Source organism: Acanthochromis polyacanthus, chromosome 5, assembly GCF_021347895.1.
Source record: "Acanthochromis polyacanthus isolate Apoly-LR-REF ecotype Palm Island chromosome 5, KAUST_Apoly_ChrSc, whole genome shotgun sequence".
NCBI lineage: Eukaryota > Metazoa > Chordata > Actinopteri > Pomacentridae > Acanthochromis > Acanthochromis polyacanthus.
This window is the reverse complement of record NC_067117.1, coordinates 21,635,666-21,658,850: the sequence shown is the minus strand read 5'-3', so window position 1 is coordinate 21,658,850 and position 23,185 is coordinate 21,635,666. Positions and strand designations below refer to the sequence as shown.

The window sequence follows — 23,185 nt, the reverse complement described above, 5'->3', positions numbered from 1 at the left end:
TCTGGAATTCACAGGGCCCCAGAGTTTGGGTCTCCTTCGTGTGTGGATAAGGTTATATCATATTGGTACCCAGGCTACTCTGCGCTGCACCTCTGAGGACTTCCTCCTTCTCCCTTCAACGTGGGGAGTGATTAATTTGGCCTCTGGCATAAAGTCTATTGTTACCATTCCACAGAGAGCCCGAGAATCTGGGAAGCATTCAGATTTTTGGAGGAACCTGCTGACAGCTGCTGTACGACTTGGGCAGAGTCCAGATCCCTATCTTGTGGTCTGTGAAAGCTTTTCCAAAGGCCTAATTGTACTTTAGTTGTTGAGCGCTGCATTTGTCCACTTCTCATCCAATGTAAACTTGCCTAAGACCATCCTGAAAAGCCCATTTACAGAATTGCCTCTCCCTGCCTCTCTGCCTGGTAAAGCTCTCAGCGCCTGCTGTCTTGTTTGCCAATTAAAAGAGTAAGGGTATGTGACACAGCTCGAACATGTGCACTCATCTTTATGGGATTGTGTGCAGTTGTCTGTGTATGCCTGCAGGTCCGAGGGAGCCATGTGTCTCTGGATGTTTACCGAATTACTGCTGCGAGCCCAAGTGGTTTCAAGCTGAAAGACATAATAAGTATGAAGCCACAGAAATCCTGCATTGTCTCTCAGGGAAAGCGTTGCTCCACGACCTGCTTTTTGCAGTGACACATATAATGCACAGACACAGATGAGGAAACCGCATTAGAATTATGTTACATTAATCCTGATGTTAGCATACAGTGCTAAAATGCAGACATCTTATCCATTCCATTATTGTACTGTGCAGAAAACAAATGAGGTGGTCATTTGAGAAAAGTTTTTCATGCCACAGATAAGAGGCTAATTTGGGGCTTCCAATGGAATCACACAAGATTGAGCAAACCACGGGGTCTTTTACAAGAAAATCAAAACATCTGAAAAGCTAAAAGACTTTGTTGACATAGATTTAAGTTGCTTTTCCTAAAACCCACAGAAATGGCTTTGTAAATTGCATGACATTATTAGAGTTCCACTATACAAATGAGTTAATTTAGTTGTTGTTTTCTCAAGCAGCATTGTTTTTTTTCGGTTGGCAATGATTGTCCATTGGTGGATCACTCCAGTCCAAACTGAAATATCTCAACAACCACTGGATGAATTCACATAAATATTTCTTTAGCAATTCATATTGCTCAGAAGGTAAATTCTACTGACTTTGGCGATGCCCTACTGTTTACTCTAGACTCACCGTGAGATTTGCATTTGTGGTTTTATGTTAAATATCTGACAACTATTCGATGCGCGTTTGGATTTGCGCCCCCCTCAGTAAGAACTAAAAGAACTTGTGACTCCTTATTTTTGTTATTTAGCAGCACTAACAGGTGATAAAAATCTGTTTGCTCAATAATTGCAGTTCAGTCCCATCAGTCTCACCTGAGCTTACTAAATGAAACATGCCAAAGTAAACTAGGATCTTGAAATTACTTAACATCAGTGTGTTGCCATTGTCACTGCAACCGTGTTGTTAGCAGTTAGCTCAAAGCTCCACTGTACCTGTAAGTGCAGCCTCACAGTGCTGCCAGCACATCTGCAGACCACCAGCCAGAAAACTGTTCTCTGTTGGCCCTCGTCAGCATTTAAAATTCAACAATATGTTTCAGCGATGTCTAGCTTTTGTTTTCCTGCTTCAGTTCATTTAATTTTCCACTCAAGGAGTCCAGCATTTACTTTTCACCATGTGCTGCGCAACATCACAGCGCAACTGGCTTCGAGCGGCTAAATAGTCAGTACATTATAAAATACTTACTCTCATTTCAATTCGCTGCTCAGAGATATTGCCTCGTAATGAAGACAAGTTCACTGGGCCAAGAAGGTCTGTGGGGCGGGGGGCAGAGGCTGAGGGTGAGACGGGGTAAAAAGGAGATTTTGAAAGCACAACAATTAAAGTGTATCTCTTTGAAATCCCACGCCAGGCTCGGCCGCTTCATTCAAGCTTTCAGCTCCCTATCAGCCTTTTATCTCATCTGGAGGGGAAGTGAAGTTTACACTGCTGATAGCTGCTTTGAATGATGCTGCCTGCGCACAACTCAGGAAGGGTGACTCTGATGACCTCAATGGCCTCCGTCCATTGAGAACACACTCACACATACACAGGCACGCACAGCTGTAGTGACTGCTCCATTGAGAAACTTGTAATCGAGATCAGGTCACTGAAAATGGTGGCCATAGGCTGCACTTAAGGTTGCAGAGGTAGCTTTACTCATTCTTTATTGAGTCGAATGGCTATTTTTTGAGTAACTTGTCATAGTTATTCTTCCTTTGAAATGACAGATGTCTGTAACTACCATGCAGCCACTTGAACAACACATGAAAGAGTAAATGGTCGACTTAAAGTTGTTGTTGCTGCACGTGAAAAGGCTGCTTAAGCACTATTTATCTCAACTGGTTTTACTTACCTGTGACCCCTGCATCGTAAAAAGAGTTTTATGGAGAATTCTGGGAAAAGGGACTAATTGTGAATGAAATGTTGTATTTCAAAGGGTTTTGTTGCCTACAGCTGCTCGTGTTGATGTTTTGGGTTATGCTCTGAGGAAGAATTTCCAAACAACGACTAGAACATCGGAAGAAACCCAGCTCTTTGCGCTAAGGTTAGGCGAGTTAAAAGTTCTTCATAGTAATAAGACGGGGTACTTTGAGGACATCATGTGTGTGTAATTCATCACCATCCATCATCTCAAATGCTAACATTTCAGCGACCCTTAGGTTCATATTTAATTAAGTCCATTATAATGGGAAATAAGCTCCAACTCATACAAACGGGTGGGCTGTGGCTGTTTAGCACATGATGTTGGTATTGTGGATGGAAAAAGACATGATTAGAAGAACTGGTGTGAATTTATTGAAATGATGTTCTCTCCAAAAAATTATTATGGCTCTTTATAAAGCCACAAGCCTGCATATGTAATGACCATAGTGACAGAAGTGTTGATGCTCTGTAAGGATTCTGCTGGTTTGCATTATCTTGTCTCTATACTTTCGAACGGGGAGCGGACGTGCCACATGAGGTTTTTGATTTTAGTCTTGCACCTGCAAATCCAAGGTGTGTGTAACCTTCCTAATGGTGGTGAATGTTAATTGTACACAATAAACAAGCTGTAAAGTCAAATACCAGCTGCTAGCATTTACCAACACATAACATCAAGTAAAGCAGGAAACATGCATTGACGCCTGCAGTGATGAGGTCGTCTCAGGATATGGATCATGCACTGCAATAATATCCAAGAATCAGGCTTAGTAAATTGGGAAGTGGGATCAAGTTCATTTTTCTGGATATATTCCCCTAGGAAAGGACAAATGATTTCAAGACACTCATCAAAACAATATGTACTTCATGCATTATGCTGGATATGATTTCATGAAGCCCTGCGATAGGCTGGTGTCCCCTGCCTTCGCCCTAAGTTGGCAGGGATAGGCTCCACCCGCCCATGACTCTAATGAGGATTAAACAGTGTATGGATAATGTATGCATGGATGGGTGGATGTTTTTACGAACCTGTCCTAAATGATACTGGGCGATGGGCAGGGTACACATTGGACAAATTGCCTATCAGGGCTAACACAGAGACAGAATACACTTACACTTACACCTACGTCCAATTTAAAATCACCAATTAATCTACCAAGAATGTCTTTGGACTGTGGGAGAAAATCAAAGCAGGCTCTGGGAGAAAATACAAACTCCTCACAGAAAGGCCAAGCTGACAACGGGCTGCACATGATCTAAAAGCTATTAACATTGGATCAACCAGGCATTTGCAAACAAGACTATGTAATGTTATCTTCTTTATCCAAACTGTGAGTCTGGGAACAGGTTCAATGCTATCTTCAATTTGTACTCAAAAATGGCACAGTGTGCCAACCCTTAATGTGTTAACATTGTTAACATTACATTTAGTCTTATTTTCTCACCCACTTACAGCAGATTATCCCAGCATACATTGTTAAGATGGTGAGAAAGCAGATTAGAATTCACTGCCTTGAAGTTGACATTAACGTGCAGCCTTGTACTGTATAATTAGTGTTACACAATCAATATAGTCTGTCTATGCAGGTTCATGTCATTCATCTGTCCAGGTATGAGACATAGTAACACATGTAATAATGCTTCCTTTACTGTGAAGCAAAGCGGGGCCCAAAAGAATTGCACTTATCTATCATTTCAATTAATTTTAGTATTTTTATACCTGTGAACTACACTTTAGTATGCATATAACATCAATAAAAAACATCCCTAAATTTCATATTTTAAAAAAATCATATGCCATTATGTTTGATACGTCTTTAAGGCATTATCCAGCAAATCTTTTTGAATTATGGGGATCAGTAATCATTAGATTGAGTGACGCCATCTTATTAAAAATTGCAAAAGCACCAATCAGCAGAGCCTATCCTGCAAATCCTGCTTTCCTGCCATTTATGTACTGTACAGGAAGAGAGATTGGGAGAAGAGCAGCACTAATTTTACAGCTGCGAAATGTAGAGGTGTTGACCTTGAGGCTTTCTAAGTTAGTTTTTAATCCGTAGCTGTGATGTGTCAGCTCCAACTTTTAGAAGCAGCAATCAATAGACCCCCAATACTGCATCTCAACTTTTTTAATTGGATTTACAGATTTGCTCTTATGCATTCATGCTGAACGTGACGGTTCTATTTGAGCTGATGATTTTAATGTGCTGATAATGAGGCAGATACTGACGAGAATCAAATACTAAAATTATTGGAGTGTATGAATTTCGAACATTTTAATGAGTCAGCTCATAACTTTAGATTTGGTAATCTCATATGGGCCATTAAAAAAATATACTTTACACCATGATATTAAAGAAGAGCTGTAAGATCACAGGCCAGTGCCAATAAACTTTGTTTCTGGTAATATGCTTTAAGATCTCCAAATAATTTTAAATAGATTACAGCTATGCTATGACACAAAGCTTTATGAGACAAAGGGTCATATTTTAGATATCAGTGCCTGGATTTAATGCATCAAACAAAATAGACAGGCATTTTAGAGGCTAAGAAAGTGAAACTGACTTTTGCCAATATTTTTGCTTCTACAGCTGGATGTAGAATATTTACCAGTTACTGTTCTTTAAGTGTATTTCCTCTTACATCTACCTTGACTTCCTTATAAAGACGTATTTATTAGTCATCACTATTTTACCACAAAACATAAATTTAATTCACAAGGAAGTTGCGGCGTTATGGTGTTTAAGTTTAAACTGATGCAGTAAGTGTTGTACATATAGTCTGTTTATTTAGCATACTGTTTATTTTTTGAATACACTTTTTAATCAAATTTATTTTCAAAAAATCTTGCACCATCTTTGATCTAGCAGATAAACATCACCCACCTCTACTAGATGTGCTGTTAGTATTTTACACCTGCTTTAGTTTGTTACTTTTCTACTTAAAAGCTGGTGAGAACTCTCTGGTGAGTTTCTATTTGTCATTCTGTGACAAAGGAGTCAATCAAAATATTGCTCTTTGATACAGTATATTCCATAGGAGGTAAGGCTCACCATTATAAGGTTCCGTGTTCAACGTTACAAATATGGTGATATTATACTAGTTGTCTTCAGCAAATTTGTCATCTAAATATGGATCTGAGTCCTAAAATTTGTCTAGTAAGCTCAGTTAAACCTAAAGAGCTTATCTATTTCATGTTGCAAAACAGAATTAAATGAATGGAAAGCTATCTTCTTCCAACTGTCTTCTTTTTTTAAAATTATGGCAACATTAAAGCAGAAGTGGTCAAGAAGTGTGAAATATCAACACAGTCGACAGTCGCTTTTCAAAAACTACAGTCTGTCACATACTTACGTGTCAGTTGTAGTTTTTTGTTTCAGGAAGTCCGACCACCAATCAGCTGCCACCACTCAGTGCACCTGACTGGGCTTTAAAATGCCTTCCCTCCAACTCTTGCCTTCTTGCTTGGATAGCAGCCTGAGCAGAGGCTCCCCACACCACATTATTTGTTCTCTTTAATTCACTGTCTAAATAAATGCAGAGTTGGTTTATCCCACTTCGTTCCCTCCTTCATGTTACTTCCCTCTGAGCCAGCGTTGTAACATAAGAGGGCTTGTTTGGGATGAATTGTTTGGGATCTGGTTACTTGTTTTTGGTTATGCCCCCAGATTTGGTATGTTTCTTTGCAAAGTTTGCTCTTTTAATGTGGTTTGGTGGTAAGCAGCCTGTCTGTCCCTTTAGCTTGTTGCAGAGTGGAGTAAGTTATCTTTGAGCTTAGAGGTAAACCCTGGTAAGTTTGGCACGGAGTCAAACGGCTGAATTGATTTCTCAGCTCTTTCTTTGCTTCGCTACTTTATTATTTTGTCTTTTTGTTTTGAGGTGTTCCTAAATGGGGACAAATTCCTCTTGTGGGTTTGCTGTACTGTGTTGTTGGCCTAGTTTGGCTGCTGGTGTGTTTGCCTGGAGCGTGGCACGCTTCATAGAAGACAGCTGTGCATAAGACAGTTTTCTGGACAGGTGTGAGCATCTGGGCTTTACTTTTGTTTAAACTTTTGTCTAGAAGATGGCATTTCTCACCATTCTGCTGTTCTCAGAGGGAGACACAAGCTACCTTTAGTTTTTCAGTGCAATTCAGGTTGTTGTGCTTTTTTTTTTCAGTGCTATAGCTCATACTTCACTTGGTTTTGATGTCTGAAGTTTGCGTTGTAGTTAGGCTTTCCTTTTGTTATGCACAGATTGCAATGATTTGATGGTGATTAAACTGCTTAGTTCAAGGAAATGTGTGCTATTGCTTTTGGGTAACTTCAGTTTCTTGTCTTTTGGTGACTGAAGTTTTTGCAGAGCACTGTGTTTTACATTGTGCCTTAATGAGTTAAGGTCAGACATAAAGCTTTACAAGGAAGAGACTGGGGCACTTAAAGTGCTTGTTACACTGGTGTCACCGTGAGTTCTTATGGGTTAAAAAGGATCAACGGAACTGTTGAAATACTGTGTTTCAGATATGGTTGTGAGTTGTCAGTCTGTAATGATTTGCCTGGTAGCACAGTGCCGCCGACTTCAGAAATGGTTCCGACCTCAGTTTTGGCCTGTCAAGACCAGTTATATTGACCAGAAGCACTAGTTTTGAGATGCGTGTGTGTATAAAACATTTTCCAGTGTTTCACTGAAATGCAGCATGCAAATCCATATTCACTGGAGGCACATTTCAAGGGTAGATGTGCCCTCTAGGATTGAATACTGCAACGTTTAAACACACATTTGTTATTGAACATTGGGGTACCTGGTTAAACATCCTTCCTGGGGCAGGAGATGTTCTGTTCTGTGGTTTCTGTACTTGTCAGCACTGGTTATTTCAGAAAGTCTGACTACTAAACAGCTTCACTTCACCAGTTAGTAGCATCTGACGAGACATTTGAATGCCCTTCTTCTCTCTCAGCAGCAGTCTGGAGGAGCAGAGGCACCCAGCACTGCATTATTTGTTCTTTTTAATTCATTGTCTTAATAAATGTTGCCACTCCCTGAGCTAGGGTTGTATCACACTGATAATTAAAGCTGAGACAGAATTAAAGTCCAATGTAATAAAAAAGAACTATGTTACAGACTACAGTTTGAAATAAGTTAAGTTCTCCAATAACATTTTCCCACTGAATTCACTTGTAAATGCTGATTTGATTTGAAATAACCACAGAGCCAAAGAAATGTGGTAATATATAATTATAGAATTAATATAGAGATTTGACTGATTTACTGTAGCTATTTTGACTATATTTACAAGACCTCGGTTATTGGCCTGAAGTGCTATAGACTAATTTTGTTGTTGCATATCTTGAAACTATTGAGCAGATCTAAAGGCAGGACTTAAACAGTCTTGATGGTTTATGTTTGGGAAAACGTGTGTGTATGTTAAAGCATGGGTATACTTGAACATTAGCAACTTCTTTCCATTTAGATGTGTAAGGTCAAGATATTGTCCACGCTCACCCACTTACCTGACCCACTGGGACACTTAAGTGAAACACAGCCATTGTTAATACTGTTGATTATACCTGTGCTCTTTCTGCTATGACAGGGCTGTGTGGAGAAAAAACATGAGTCTTTGATGACTCGCTTTGGTAGAAATGGCTCCCATGTGTTTTGGTCCATATGTGGTTAGTAAAACCTGACTGAATGGTGTGATATTGATATTTAATCATTTCAAAGGTTTACGATATTTAAAATATATATCAAGAAACCTTTAAAACCCATTTTTAAGAAGAGGTTCCCAGACTACGCCACTTTCTTGAGCTAGTACTGACCATAATGGTATTCTGCTACTGGATATGGGTGTTTTAACTACATTAGAAGAGGTTTTCAGAACAATTTGTGTGTTCTATCTGTAGTTGTCAGTGGGTGTGAGGGTGCATAGATGGGGCAGGAGGCAGAATGGATAGACTCCTCTTTGATCCTCCACATAACAAAAGCACCTACAAAGGCTTCCATACAGCCTGTTGCATTGTTCTGCTGAGGAGACTATAGCTCACAAAACCATTAGCATTATCCCCCACACAATACCTTTTCCAGCACCTACTTAAGACCTCAAATCACGACTGTATATGGCTATACTGCTTGCCAGTTTGAATTTTGTCACACTGTGATCCCATGAACTTCTAAGTATACAGCCATGCCCAGATTATCTCGCTTGTGGCCCCAGGGCAGGCATTTCCTATATGGGCCCCACCTCACTGTCATGGTCACTGATGAGCTCTGCGCAACTGTGCAGCCCTCCCCTCTAAAACCTGACTCCCCAGACCTAATTGAAGTATGTCAAGATGGAATACAATGCACATTTCCAACACATGTACTGTGTATGTTTTCTGAAGCAGCTTGGCATTGATGGTTTGGATTCTGCACATGTTGAATTCACTCAGCTTGTGCGTAAAAGTGGGCATGAGCGTCCAGCCCTGGTCACCACGGTAGGTAACGGACGTGGCTCCACTGCAGCACCAGTGTACCTTGCCCGGTTGATCCCGCCCCCTCGCTCGGGGAGAGAGCTGGTTCACGGGTTAGCGGAGCCCATCGCAGTTGGAGCAAGCCCACCCCTCTCTGCAGTATGCATGTTCGCCAGGGAATCCGCGAAGCGCTCACGTCCCAGCAGTGTACTTCACCGGCCAGAGACGATCCGCTCAGGAGTCGAGGATAATAAAAATTGGATGTGGCAGGCGGACCGGAGGCGGAAAGCCCGGAGTGACCGCAGGAATACAGTATTACTACAGGAACACAGGCAGCCTCTCTCCTCTGAACGTGGACAATCATGCATGTGCTCTTCTGGGGCTTGGGGTTCCTACTATTCCCTGATTTCTTGAATGTGGTCGCATCTACGGGGAGATTGCTTTTGAATTCGAGCACAGGTAAAGTATGCCCTTGCCTTTTTTTTTCTTTTCTTCCATTTAATCGTGGAGTTGATTTTCTAACAACGTAAAGGCAGAGAATGAATGAGTTTTTGGATTCAGGCAGCACATGACTTGCAGCGTTTCTAGATGCCTAAAGTTTACTGACTGACTTCCATTTCCTTGCAATGTTGGAAAACAGCAGTTTTGGTTTTAAGAAAGAAGATAATACGACAACCTACACTTTAACACATGGAGAGTCTTTGATGTGTACAGCTGCAGTCGGATTGTTATTTAAACACTAATTGCATTGTTTCCCTGCCTTTAGTAAAAGAGGAGATCGACGCTTATGAGATTGTAACACCGGTGCGAGTGAATGAAGCCGGTGACAAGTTTCCAACCAGTGTGCACTTCAAGAGGAAAAGGCGAAGTTTGGAGGACGAGAGCACCGGCAACTCCACGGATCACTGGGCCTCGCCGAACATCCACTACAGGATATCTGCTTTCGGACAGAACTATCACCTCAACCTCACGCTGGATTCGGGATTTATCGCACCTCTGTACACTGTGACAGTACTTGGAGTACCCCGAGGAGATAACTTAACGGATTCTGCAGTAGATGGGGAGGGAGGAGAGGAGGAGATTGTGGAGGAGGAGGAGGAGGAGGAGGAGGACACGGAGTTAAGGCACTGCTTCTACAAAGGACATGTAAATGCACATGCAGAACACGCCGCAGTCATCAGTTTGTGCTCCGGACTGGTGAGTTTTTACGCAGGGGTAGACCCGCCGTGCATGTGATGGCTTTACGAGCGGGTGTTTTACTTTTCCACTACGGGTGTTTAGGGGCCATTACTGCTTATACAAGACTTGAAAAGCTGCTTTACCCATTGCCTAAAAAATCTAACTTTGCGCACAGCCTGCTTTTGGAATTGATCGTGCAAACAACCAGCCATATATTAGTGGGAGTTTAATCATGTTTCCATTTAGAGAGGAATGCACAATTGAGAAACCCTTGTAAAGATTTTAAAAAGTTGTGTATATAGATTTGACATATTTAGATGGAGCTGCCACAGATTTTGAAATGTATTCATGAAAACTAATATCATGTCTGGCTCAATAATTTGCTAGTAGTAGGATCCTTGAAAAACTAAAACCTGTGCAAACTTGTAAGGATCTCAAGTCTACTGCCTCTACTCAAGTTTAATGATCATCCTACATCTTCCTTCCTTGCCTCTCTCTGGTCTCCCGGTAGTCGGTGACGTCTTTACGCACGCTCGTGGCGCAGGAGTACGGGTGCTACTGACGTCATCACGGATTGGTCCAACTCCCAGGCCTGCTGAAGCATGAGTTTTTGGTGTTGGGGCAAAAGTGCACCCAGAGTTTATGCACAGAAACCATTGTGAGGTTACAGATATGAGTGAAGGTTCAGTTTCTTCCCAAAAGACAAATCAAATACGAAATGCTTTGAATGCTGTCCTCTGCACTGAGCTTTAGGGAGTTGAGATGACATTTATGAAGCACATCTTATTATTTATTCAAGACCCCTGAGAGCACATTTATTCCAAAACAGCCAACACTGCCTTTTTTTATTGCATTTTATTTCTGTACATCCCTAAAATAATGTGACACTTGCTGTTTTCTTGAGAGGAGATTTTCTTTTGACTTCCCAACTCCTCAGGTCAATCAAAGTGCATCCTCTTAGTACAGTTGAACGAGTGCCAGAGTGTCACTTTGTGTCAAAGAGCAGACCACAGTTCTGCACATTTTTGCACATTAATCAAAGTATAATGTTTATCTGATAATGATTTTGGTCATACTGTATTATCAAGGATTATAAATACAACCTGTGCCAAGCAAAATTGTACCAAATTTAAATCACCTCTGAGCTGCCATGATTGTTCACCACAGCAAATGAGCAACAAGTCAGATGTGCTTTTCTTAGCATGTACCTTATCTGAAACATCACAGACCTCCATGTTAGCCAGCCATGCTAAACGTGCCATGTGAAATACATTTAACAAGGCTTGTAGCACCCTTGCAAAAACCTTGCGGCCTCAGTGTTTCCCTGATAGACATCACAGGTCTCACTATTATCCCTTTCCTCCTGTTTTGGCACAATTCTTACATGCATGCAAATTCACCCTTTTCATTTATATATGAAGGCCTTGGCTTATTTTCTCTCATAATTAGCACATAAGCCAAATTCCGCTGTTGTTTGCTATAAATATTTTTTAAGTCAAACTGCAGAGCAGTATGGCAGTGTGCTGAGATTTCTGCCAAAAGGTCTTTGAAATATTTTCTCCTTGGCCCTCTCTGTGTAGATTTTGCAAGTTCTATGTTTGTTCATCTTGATTTCAAAATAGAAACAGGCCTTTACAGCAAATAGGTAGAGACTAACTGCTGTGTACTTTTTTCTGCCCTCCAGCTTGGCACTTTCAGGTCTCCAGAAGGGGAGTATTTTGTGGAGCCCCTACACAGCTATCAAGGAGAACACTATGAAGAGGAACACACAAAACCTCATATTGTATACAGGAAGAGTGCACCCAAGAAACAAACATCAGGGGAGACCTCAGCTTGTGACACTTCAGGTATGTTGTCTTACATGAGGATGCAATTTGGACAGACAAATCCCTTGCAAACATTCACACATATAGACAACACAAACACTCATAAGTGCAGCTTCAAAGGTCCTATATTGTCCCCCTTTACAGCACATCAATCATCCAGTGTCCATCCCTCTTTCTAGCAAAAAAATCACACTGCTGCCTCTGGGCATGGACCTCCTTAAGGCTGTGTTAATACAAACCGTGTGTGTGTGGTTCGTGTGCATCTAAGTGATGGAGCATTTTCATGGATACGTGTGGATTATGAGTTGAGACTTTGACATATGTGTGTCTGTATGTGCATGCGACCTTTAAATGGATTCCCACACATGTAATCAGGTGTAATCGTTGTGTCACTGCTTAAGTCTCCTCTATCACTCATATCAGGAAGTGGTTATGCAATACTGAGCTTACTGAGCTATTACAATAATTTTACCGTGGTACTATAGAGTTAGTCAGTTAATGCAAACAACACTTAAAGAATCTGTATGTTGAAATCGATCTTGAAAGGTGAAGGTTTACAAAGAAGAAACTATGTGGGGTTGATTTATTTAGAGGAAAATTCAAAAATGGAGAACATATAATCATTTATCAAGCAGTATTTGGCATTATTTTTAACCTTTCATTTTTGTATGCTACTCATACATAAAGTATAGATAAGGTTACACTGCCATTTGGGCCTTTTCCCATGAGCAGACGGCAAAATTATGATGTCAAAGAATCTTGGCTCGGATATCGTGCCATAATCTGCACAGTGCAGTGACTTCTGCTGCAGCACAGTAATGAGAAAGCTCTCCAACTCTCACACAGGAAAAATCCTATGGACCTTTGTATCATCCCATCTCAGTTTACAGGCTGAACTTCCTGTTGACTCTTGTACTTCCTCTGCCTCTTTGATAAGAAGGTTGAGCAGACCCACTGCCATGAGCACACAGTGTCATTTGTATAATAGCAAAGTGATGCTGACGTGAAACCTCAAATAATCAAAAGTTAGAGAATAAATCTGGAAATATTTTCTTTTTGTCTGTGGGGATCATTGTGCAGATGTTTGGTTTCAGTGTGTATGTGATCTTTGTGTGTGTGTGTGTGTGTTGCTTTTGTGATTGCATTACATGGTATATGTGTGTATGTGTGCATGTATGAGAGCGCACGTGTGAAATTATACCCTGAAGGAACATAAGTTTGACTAAAAGCCCTTTTTGGCAAGAGCTATTAAACTTTTCATGGCATTCCATCAAATCAGTGTTTCGTATTTTTCATAATTAAATTAGAATTGTAAATCGAAATGCAAAAGCAGTTTGTCATTTCATTACTGATTTATGAATCTACACGAAAAGCAACCAAGCAACATACTTTCGATTTCATGCTGAAGTCAAAAATAGGCAATGAGGAAACTTGCCAAGGACTAAGTTAGATTTTGATATATATAGCATTCGACTTGTGTGAGCAGAAAGTTTCTGACTTGTTCTGTGGGATTTTTCTTGATAAGCTGGCAGTAAACACATGGGAGAGTATTATGTGTATCATATACAGTAAAGAATCTGAGCTTGAACATATGAAGGGTCTGTTTGAACAAAGTATTTCAGAAAATGTCAAATTAAAAACCTTCACTTGTTTGAACAGATTTACACTTTACAATAAAACAAAAATATATTACCATGGAGTTATGCTGTGGGATGCAACATGAGCTCAGGCTGTTCACATTTTTGAAAATGAAGTTAGTAGAATTACTCATTAGCAGTTTCTGTTTTTTGTATACTAGTGGTTGTACTGGAAGCTATCACTAAATGACTTTGATGCTCAAGAAACTGAAGAAGTGGACATTTCTCGCAGGCAAGTTTTGAAACGTTCCAATTCTTGCTCCAGTCTATGCAAACCGTGAATTACACTGAGTGCTGGAAATTAAACCTTGTCTTTAGGCTATATGGGTCAGTATGCCACATTAGCTGGTAACAGTAAACAGATGTAATTATGAAATCCCAATGCACGCTTCCATTCCTGATACTGTTTATAAGATAGTTTTACCATGATGACAAGATAATGTGCGATACATTAATGGTGCAGGAGTTGGAATGCTTGAAAACTTGCCAGAGAATCATCAGGATTTTATGATTTCTTCAGCATCTGGTAGTTGTAAGTACATCCAATAATGGTTAAGTCAGTGAGCTCCATTCTCTAAAATGTAAACTAATATAAAACGGACCACAACTTACAGCCTATGGTGCAACTAACTCTACCTGTGGCTCCATTATACCTGCTGTTACTGGTAAAGTTTAGATCTGTTCACACAAGTAAAAACTTGCATGAAATTTTGATTTGTTTTGTTAGAAAAACCTATTTCCTAGGTTAGGGGTTATGCTGAGCTCATAGTCATTACATTAAATAGGATATTGCCATCGGCTCTGTGTATTTGCTGTAAGCTTATCAAGTGCATGATCTCAAGAAGTCAAAGTTTCTGCTCATACAAGAACAAAGTCAAAATAAAAAAAGTTCAAAAAAGATTTAATAAGTACTAAAACAAACAAAAAAGACATGTCATTGTTTTTTGTGGGGGGGTTTGTATGTTAGATTCATAAATGAACAAACTAACAAACTTTTGTTCATTTTCAGATTTTGGATTCTCAGTAGAATATTAAAAGACCAAATGATGCATGCCTTCTATTGCTGCCTTGCATGTTTTTAAGTGCAGCAAATGTTGTTTTAAAGCAGATCATAAATCATGTTTTCTCGCTGTTCTGTAGGTGATGATGCATTGTTAGTGTTCCAGAAAGAGGGAGTTGCTTAAAAAACCTGTTTTGTTGCCATGATTAAAATCGGACTGAAATGTCCTCAGTGCTCTGACGTTGTTGTGCCCAGTTGTTGAACAGCCCTCATTTGATGTGTGCACAGTAATTTGTGTACCATTTTTCCGTGGCTGGTCGCCAGGTTTACCTAGCATGAACTCTTTGGCCTCTTGTCTTCCCTCTTCTGAGAGTGGAGGCAGAGAGAAAAAAAGGGGACTCCAGGCAGTGTTCATTTGTCAACACACTCTATGAGCAACAATAAACAGAAAGGAGAGAGAGGCAGCAGCAGATTTTAACAATACCCACATGCAGACCACCAACTCACCTCATGTATCTGCCTGAACCACAGCTTTACCTTAATAATAAACACATCCTCCTGACTGACATTGATTTGTGTTTTCTATTTTTGAGTGAATGTTTTTCCCATCTGCCCTGCATCTTTGTATATTTACTCCATTTTTTTTCTGTCTTCTCACTCAAGGACACAAACACAGACATAAGAGACACAAGCTGAAGAGGAGGCCAGCGGCTGGGGTGACCACCGTGTCCGATGCAACCCCTGTGGTCAGCGCCGGTATCTTCAGTGACGTGGAGTCGCTGAGCGCCAGCCTGGCCAGCAATGCTCTGCTCAGATCAGAGCGCAGCAGTGCTAGCACTAGACCGTCAAATGATAGCAGCGGTGACTCAGGACCTCACAGGAGATCAAAGCGCTTCCTCTCCTACCCGCGCTTTGTTGAAGTCATGCTGGTGGCCGACAGCAAAATGGTGGAGCATCACGGCAGCAACCTACAGCACTACATACTCACACTCATGTCCATAGTAAGTTCTGCTCTGCTCTGCATGTTTGGTCGGAGGAAACGGCTGGCTGGGAGACGCAAGTGTCTGTATACATCTGTACTCGTGCACACATGTGGACATAGAGTAGCTGTTTGTGCTGTGAGTCAGTCAGCCAGCCATTGGAGGATGACTGTGGGAGGGAAAAGGGCAGGCGAGGGCAGGGGTAAACACCGCTTTCAAACGGGTAGGGGGAAGAGAGGGCAGCTCGAGGGACAGCCTGTCTCACAGCTTTGATGAATGTTAAAAAATAAGCTCAGGTATGTCACATAGGCCGCATACTCTCGGCCACTTCAAATACCAGCTTCTGCAGGCATCTGGGGCCGACGGTCCTCAGGGGGAGGCTGAGATGACCTATATTCTGTTCTTGGCAAAGGCTGCCTTCTCTACAGGAGCTCAGGCTATTATCAACTTGATCCTCCAATCAACCAAATTCTCAGGCACTTGCTTGAAAATGCATGAAGGGAGTAGATGATTGAGTGACCAGTAAATATACTGTGTTACATCTCAGCTGGCTCAAGTTAATAAAAACATTCATATTTATCCTGATATTCAAACTAGTCTTATCTTCACATGTTTTCATCTAGAGGTTTGAAGTTGTGTTTTCTTTTTTCAGGTGTCTTCCATCTATAAGGATCCCAGCATTGGCAACCTGATTAACATTGTGATTGTAAAGTTAGTCATAATTAACAATGAGCTGGTGAGTCTCACGGTTAGTCTCTATAATTACTCGGACATGAGAATGCTGTGCAAGCTTTTATCAGTGAAATGACACCTTTATTTTCTTTGCATCTCAGGAGGGTCCAGTCATTTCATTTAATGCACAGACCACTTTAAAGAACTTCTGCATCTGGCAGCAAAGCCAGAACATCCTGGATGACAACCACCACTCCCATCACGACACCGCCATCCTCATCACCAGGTGCAACAAAAATTTGCAAGTTATTTTTTGCTGCATGCAGTGTGTACTTTGAAACATCCAAGTTCCACATGAACCAGATACAACCGTAGTAAGTGTATAAAGAGAGAGATTGATCAAAGGCTCAAATGTCGTCCAGATGAGAACCTAAAAAAAGAAAATTAAAGTGTTTTTCTCTTGTACAATGCCACTGACTGTGATTCATTAACTTTGTCCTTTTCCACAGGCAGGACATCTGCAGAGCGAGGGATAAGTGTGATACCTTAGGTAAGTGTTTGTTTTTCAGATGAGCTTATTGCCTAGTCATGATTTTAATGTGGAAAAAGCATGGTGTTGATTAAGATAACTGAAGTGGGTCTCGTGTTATTCAGGACTTGCAGAGTTGGGGACAGTGTGTGATCCATATAGAAGCTGCAGCATCAGCGAGGACAATGGACTCAGCACTGCATTCACCATTGCCCATGAACTTGGCCATGTGTAAGTACAGAAAACCTCTACTGATTCTTTACCTCAAAGGCCGTCATGATTTCTAGTTAGAGTTTAGACTTTAGCTGGTTGAGCTTTACACGTCTTTCTAGGAATCCACACGTTTACAAGCAGATGGGAGCCAAAAAATATTGCATATTTGGGTAACACAGCACCTATATTTTTCAGTTTTTAATGCTTTTGTTTATGTTTTGATCAAATTTTGAGATGGAAAGAGTCTGTAAACTATATTTTAGGAACAAAAATTGAAACCACTGCTTAGCCACCCTTGCCCTTCAGCAAACTGCACTGTCCAAAGTCCTGAGTCAGCCAGACCTTGCGGTGTTAGCCCTCTACAGTGGAGACTGTTACGGACCTAAACAGCCCTCATCATGTCTAACAAATGCTCTTTCTTACCACTACACAAAAGGTGTGATTGTTGAATTCCATGTTTATCCGCATCAAGCAGTGACAACATGCTGGATGACTGCTTAGCGATAGAGCTCAGTGTTGTATGGTACCTGTCAGGTGGGGTGCTTAGTAGCAGGCAGTGTGGTGTCGTACCTGTCCACCATCAACCGGGATCATATGTGTTGACCCTGTTAGAGCTTGAATTTCTCACTTGTTCCCACTGCACTCTGATATTCACATTGAAAATATCCTCTCTGTCTATCGTCCAGTTTTCATATAATTTAATATCATGCTGGTTTCTTTCCAAACTCCCCACAGGCAGACAATACAAATGCACTGCATTATTTTCAACGGGAACTCTGAATGAGTTTTCCAAAGCCAATTACACAGTGACAGTGGAAATATAGAATCAATGTTTAGATTTAAACCATGCGTCTGAAGAAATGAAACGCGCTGAAACCCAAAAACTGCTATTTCTTTGTGGGTTTTTAACAGTACCAGACAGAAATAATGCAGACATTCATCACTATAAAACCAGCTTACCTTAGCATTGTTACAGAAATGTGGCACTATAAGCAACAGACTTATTAGAAAATGGAAGAAAAGCATATTTCAACCCTCCAAACTTCTTTTGTTAATGTAATATTTTATGATACTTTTTTCTATTTTCTGTCTGCTAGGTTCAACATGCCTCATGATGACAGTAACAAGTGTAAAGAAGATGGAGTTAAGATCCAGCAGCATGTGATGGCTCCCACACTTAACTACAACACAAACCCTTGGATGTGGTCCAAGTGTAGCAGGAAGTACATCACAGAATTCCTTGAGTATGTCATCCTATTTTCTTTATCACTGTTCCAAACATGCATGAGAATTAGATCTTGTAGAATGTAATGGAATGTAGTCAGAAGTACCCTTTAAAACTCTGGCCAAATATTCTTCATAAAGTCTGTATTTGAAGCTCAGAAATATGTTTCCATAAACACACAGACACGCTGCAGGCGATATACTTCATGTAATGTATGAAGGTTTAAAGCTCAGCCAAATTTTTAGGGAATAAAAGAAAAATAAACTGTCATTATCATTTCTCAGGGCTGTTGCAGCCTCTAGTCTGTTCTCTCCCAAAGGCTCCTCAACCTACTGAGAAAGACCACACAACTCTCACTGTAGGAAAGCATAAATGGGATAGTATCTCCCTGTATCTCTGAGATCCTGAGATCACCACCACTTACCTCATATAGCTGGCTGACTATAAGCAGAAATCTGTCAAGATGTATATGTACAGAAAAAATTGACCACTCCGGCTGTACTGAGTGTGTTTTCTGTCTGTTTGTGTCTCTTGTTTTTTCTCTTTTTTCTTTAAGTCATTTTATTTTTATTTCTTAATAGCACAGGATATGGTGAGTGCTTGCTCGACGAGCCTGTTTCTAGGCCGTACGGTCTCTCGCAGCAGCTGCCTGGACGGATATACAATGTCAATAAACAATGTGAATTGATATTTGGGCCAGGAACGCAGGTGTGCCCTTATATGGTGAGTGGAGCTGGTGCACGGATCTGAACTGTCATGTTGCACATGTGAAGGAAGCCTTTTGAGTTATGACTGAGTGCTGCAGAGGATCTCACCTCAAATTAAAGCCTTTATGGTCATTTTCTGGCACTCAAGCAAACAAAAACAAAGTTAGTGAATACATAGCATTGAAAATCTGACTTAACAATTTGAAGCATGTCCTGGAGAATCACTTTAAAATATTCTATCAAACTGTTAAGTTGTTATATATTCATTTTGAGGAGTCGCTAAATGAATACTGCTGAAATGCCTATAAAAATATGGGTTTCCTTGGCTCGTGTTTTGTGCCCCGACTGAAAGGTCACGCAAACCACTGACTGAGAAACACCTGGCAAATGAGATGGCTGATGCAGCAAATTTTAATGTATGGAGGCACCTTCTGGCATATTGTTTGACTGGATATCCGCCAACTTGAGTCCATATATTAACAGAGTTGTCTTCAGTGAGCTTATTAAACGTGACACTTTACGTATGTGTGTGTGTTTGCTAGACTCAGTGTCGGAGGCTGTGGTGCACTAGTCCAGAGGGCGCCCAGCGGGGCTGCAGGACCCAGCACATGCCCTGGGCAGACGGCACCGACTGTTCCCCTGGAAAGGTAAGTGTCATGTAGAATGAAGATGGATGCATTAGAAGAAGTGCGTAATATGGGAGCATTAAGGTGTAAAAATTAAAACGAAAAAAGATGAAGTAAAAGGCATTTTATTGATGGTTAAAATACAAGAAGTAGAATGTGAAGCGAATTGAACTGATTTTAATTAGTGAAAAAAAAACTTGTGATGGACGTGTCAACGGAAAAACTTCAAGTGTTTTATTGCTTCATGAGAATGCCACATTTTGACGCTTTACATTATGGTTTGATACTCATATGGTTCTGTGTTATGATCTAAGAATCCTCACCACATTTCCTTTCATTGTTTTGATTTTGCTACTTTTCCAGTGACTCATGACCATAAAATTGTTCACAGGCCTTAGAATATGGAGTGCAACATGACAAAAGGAAACAAGTTTCCAAACATTTGCCTAAAATAAATTTGCCGTTGACACGTGTGCAAACTCTAGTAATTGAACATGGCTGGCATGAGAGAAGGTGACGTGAACTTGTGAATGATGGCTGCTGTCTTCGTGTAGCTTTTAATTAGGACTTTCTCACTAACCCCTTTGCTTCCTGCCACTAAGACTGAGAGGACATGAAAGAAACATGTCGGCTGAGCTCCAGAAGTCCCGAAAAGCTCAGATAGACACACATGTTGAAACCTTTTTTGTGTGTGTTTACTGTACACCAACCTCTGATCCCATGTCATGCCAGAGTGCGCCACACTAAACACGGAGGATGAGGTCTGTTTGTTGAGCAGCGTAAGATTATCCTCTTGTTTTGAGCGGAGATATATTTATTGACTGTGTGCATGACATTTTCTTGTCTTCTTTCCAGCCAGACACAGTCATGAAATGTCTTTTTTTTCCTGTCTTTTCTCCATTTGCTACTCTGTCTAATTTCTCCCAGATTAGCATCAAAGCACAGGAGAGCAGATAGATGTGCTGCCAGTTCTGTGGATGAGATTTTTTTTAATTTTCACACAATCTGTTCCTCTGCCTATTGTTTTTTTTTATGTTTCGCCTTTTTATTTTCCTTTTTTAAACTTACCTCAATCTCTCATTTCTCTCTCTTTCTCTCTTACTTATGTTCTCTTCATTAATCTGCCCTCCCCATCTTTTTTCTCTGTTTCCTTTTTGCAGCACTGCAAACATGGCCTCTGTATAGCCAAAGAACACGATGCCACACCTGTGGAGGGAGCGTGGGGAGTCTGGAGTCCTTTTGGTACCTGTTCGAGGACATGCGGCGGAGGCATAAAGATTGCCATGCGTGAATGCAACCGACCCGTGTGAGCACTCCGCTTCTTTGTAGTCATGCATGCCTACTGGACCTTGTCTCCATCTTAGCTGCCAGAGTCAATGTTCCATAGATCAAACCTCCTTGAGGGAATTCTTTCCATAGCTAGTGTTCATCAAAACAGGCTCACTGATGGCAGATCTTACAGTGTTGTTTCCTTGTAAATGCAGACATCGCTCCTTAAATGATGCCTTTCATCCTGCTCTAAGATACAGATAAAAAAGAATGAGGGCACAATGGGAGTGATATTGAAAGGGAAAACAATGCCAATGATGTGCTTAAGTTGTATGATGATGGATAACAAGCTGAAAAAAAAAAATTTTGTAAGTACACAGTGTGGAAAAGACACTTATTCCACAATAATTGTCAACTTACTTCCATGTTTTTGCTCTCAGACCCAGGAATGGAGGAATGTATTGTGTTGGTCGCCGAATGAAGTTCCGTTCCTGTAACTCTGAGCCTTGCTCCAAGCAGAAGAAGGACTTCAGGGAGGAGCAATGCGCTGCTTTTGACGGCAGGCACTTCAACATCAACGGTCTACCTCCGAATGTTCGCTGGGTGCCCAAGTACAGCGGAAGTGAGATTTCTGTTTTTTAGTTACTTGCAGAATGGTTGAACATTCTGTTTGCATCTTTTTCTGCACACATTGTGTTGATTTGAAATGGAAAACAAACATTTGTGTTTCTTTTGTCTGTCAGTTCTGATGAAGGACAGGTGTAAGCTGTTCTGCAGGGTGGCGGGCAGCACAGCCTACTATCAGCTCAGGGACAGGGTCATCGATGGGACGCCATGTGGACCCGACACCAACGACATCTGTGTCCAGGGCCTATGTAGGGTGAGTTTCCAGGTCCTATTCATTTTAGACTCAGCTGCATGGTAATTTGCCATCAGACTGTGGTTACTGTGCATACAGTAACTGTATGGAGTGAATGTAATCATTCCTGCATCCTTATCGTAAATATTTGCCAGAAGTATATTAATCCTGACTGTTTATTGCCTCAAACCTTTGACAGATAAATTTTTAGTTTCAAAGCTTGAGTACTAACACAACCTGCACATTAATATGCCTCTTGAAAGAAGCAGTGGGTTGATCTGTCTACATTCTGAAACACACACGCAGAGATTTGGTTAAATTGTGGTTCAGTAAGTTGCCCTTCTGGACCTGGCAAGTGGATTTTGATCCTTGTGGTTGCACTGTACAGTCCTTGACAGAAAATCAAAGATCTGTCTAACTACAATAAATTGCATACAAAAGTGGTTTGTACTATTTTGAGCGAGTGTTTTTTGATGGAAATTTGTTTCAAAGCGATGTCATTTATATGGCAGAAACTCAACAAGTTCATATGCTTGACGGCTCACTGGGTTCTTTCTTTTATGATCTGTAATTCATCAAGAAATAAAGATGTACTAGCCAAGTTGACGGCTACTCATGTGACATGTTAACATCGCGGCTGTAATTAAGTAGTGCTAGTTAAAGGAAATCTTCACATTTTGTTTTAAAAAATGCCAGTGAATTGTTCCGTTATCTGCATATTCTTTATTTTTTTCTGATTTTTAGCCCTTGTGACTTCTCTTCCATTTTCTTTTTTTGCCCCTTCTCTATTTCTACCTTTTATGCTGATCCTTTTTTGCTTTTCTTTTTGTATATTTTATTTGTCCCTCTCTACAGCAAGCGGGCTGTGATCATGTACTGAACTCTAAAGCCAGGAGGGACAAGTGTGGTGTGTGTGGCGGTGATAACTCTTCCTGTAAAACCGTAGCAGGCACCTTTAACATCGTACGCTACGGTGAGCTACAGCCTCTTTTAGTACCCCATCACTCCCCATTCGCTACATATAAATGGCCGCAGCTGCTCTGGCAGTTGTTTTATTGCTTGAACATATTTGTACCTGTGTTGACTTGACTTCAAGAAGCAGCACTGAGAGAATGGCTCACTTGTTAAAAGGGACACTAATGATCGAAATGCACTTGACTGAAATTTTCAGGCTATAATGAAGTAGTACGAATACCCAGCGGTGCTACAAACATAGATGTGCGTCAACACAGCTACTCAGGGAAACCAGATGATGACAACTACCTCGGTAAGATTTCCAAAGTTGTCCATATGTTTATTACTTTTTTTATATTTCCATTCATGTCGTTTAGGCCATTTCTGTAGCAAACGAGCTGTTAAAAGGGTGTCACTTTTGATTTGCATTTTTTGTCTCTGCCTGGCCATTTATGTTAAAGCCCAGCTTTTAGTGTATCACAAACCTAAAGAATTGGCATATAGTGTGCATGGTAATCTGTTAATGATCCAGAACTAGGCCTGTGGGTACCATTCCAGCA

At 40.8% G+C, this 23,185-nt stretch overlaps 1 protein-coding gene across 1 annotated transcript in view; it reads left to right on the top strand.

The window, feature by feature from the left end:
• The first annotated feature begins 9,066 nt into the window (after positions 1-9,066).
• LOC110956267 (A disintegrin and metalloproteinase with thrombospondin motifs 9) overlaps positions 9,067-23,185 on the top strand; it is a 49,823-nt gene continuing 35,704 nt past the window's right edge. Inside the window, exons 1-16 of the mRNA XM_022201618.2 lie at positions 9,067-9,408; positions 9,716-10,146; positions 11,813-11,975; positions 15,255-15,592; positions 16,224-16,307; positions 16,405-16,529; positions 16,753-16,793; positions 16,898-17,003; positions 18,083-18,229; positions 18,792-18,933; positions 19,460-19,564; positions 20,704-20,849; positions 21,253-21,434; positions 21,556-21,692; positions 22,527-22,644; positions 22,843-22,938. Of these exons, the coding sequence (XP_022057310.2) occupies positions 9,312-9,408; positions 9,716-10,146; positions 11,813-11,975; positions 15,255-15,592; positions 16,224-16,307; positions 16,405-16,529; positions 16,753-16,793; positions 16,898-17,003; positions 18,083-18,229; positions 18,792-18,933; positions 19,460-19,564; positions 20,704-20,849; positions 21,253-21,434; positions 21,556-21,692; positions 22,527-22,644; positions 22,843-22,938 (2,458 nt within the window). The 5' untranslated portion in view covers positions 9,067-9,311. The remainder of the gene's footprint in view (positions 9,409-9,715; positions 10,147-11,812; positions 11,976-15,254; positions 15,593-16,223; positions 16,308-16,404; positions 16,530-16,752; positions 16,794-16,897; positions 17,004-18,082; positions 18,230-18,791; positions 18,934-19,459; positions 19,565-20,703; positions 20,850-21,252; positions 21,435-21,555; positions 21,693-22,526; positions 22,645-22,842; positions 22,939-23,185) is intronic.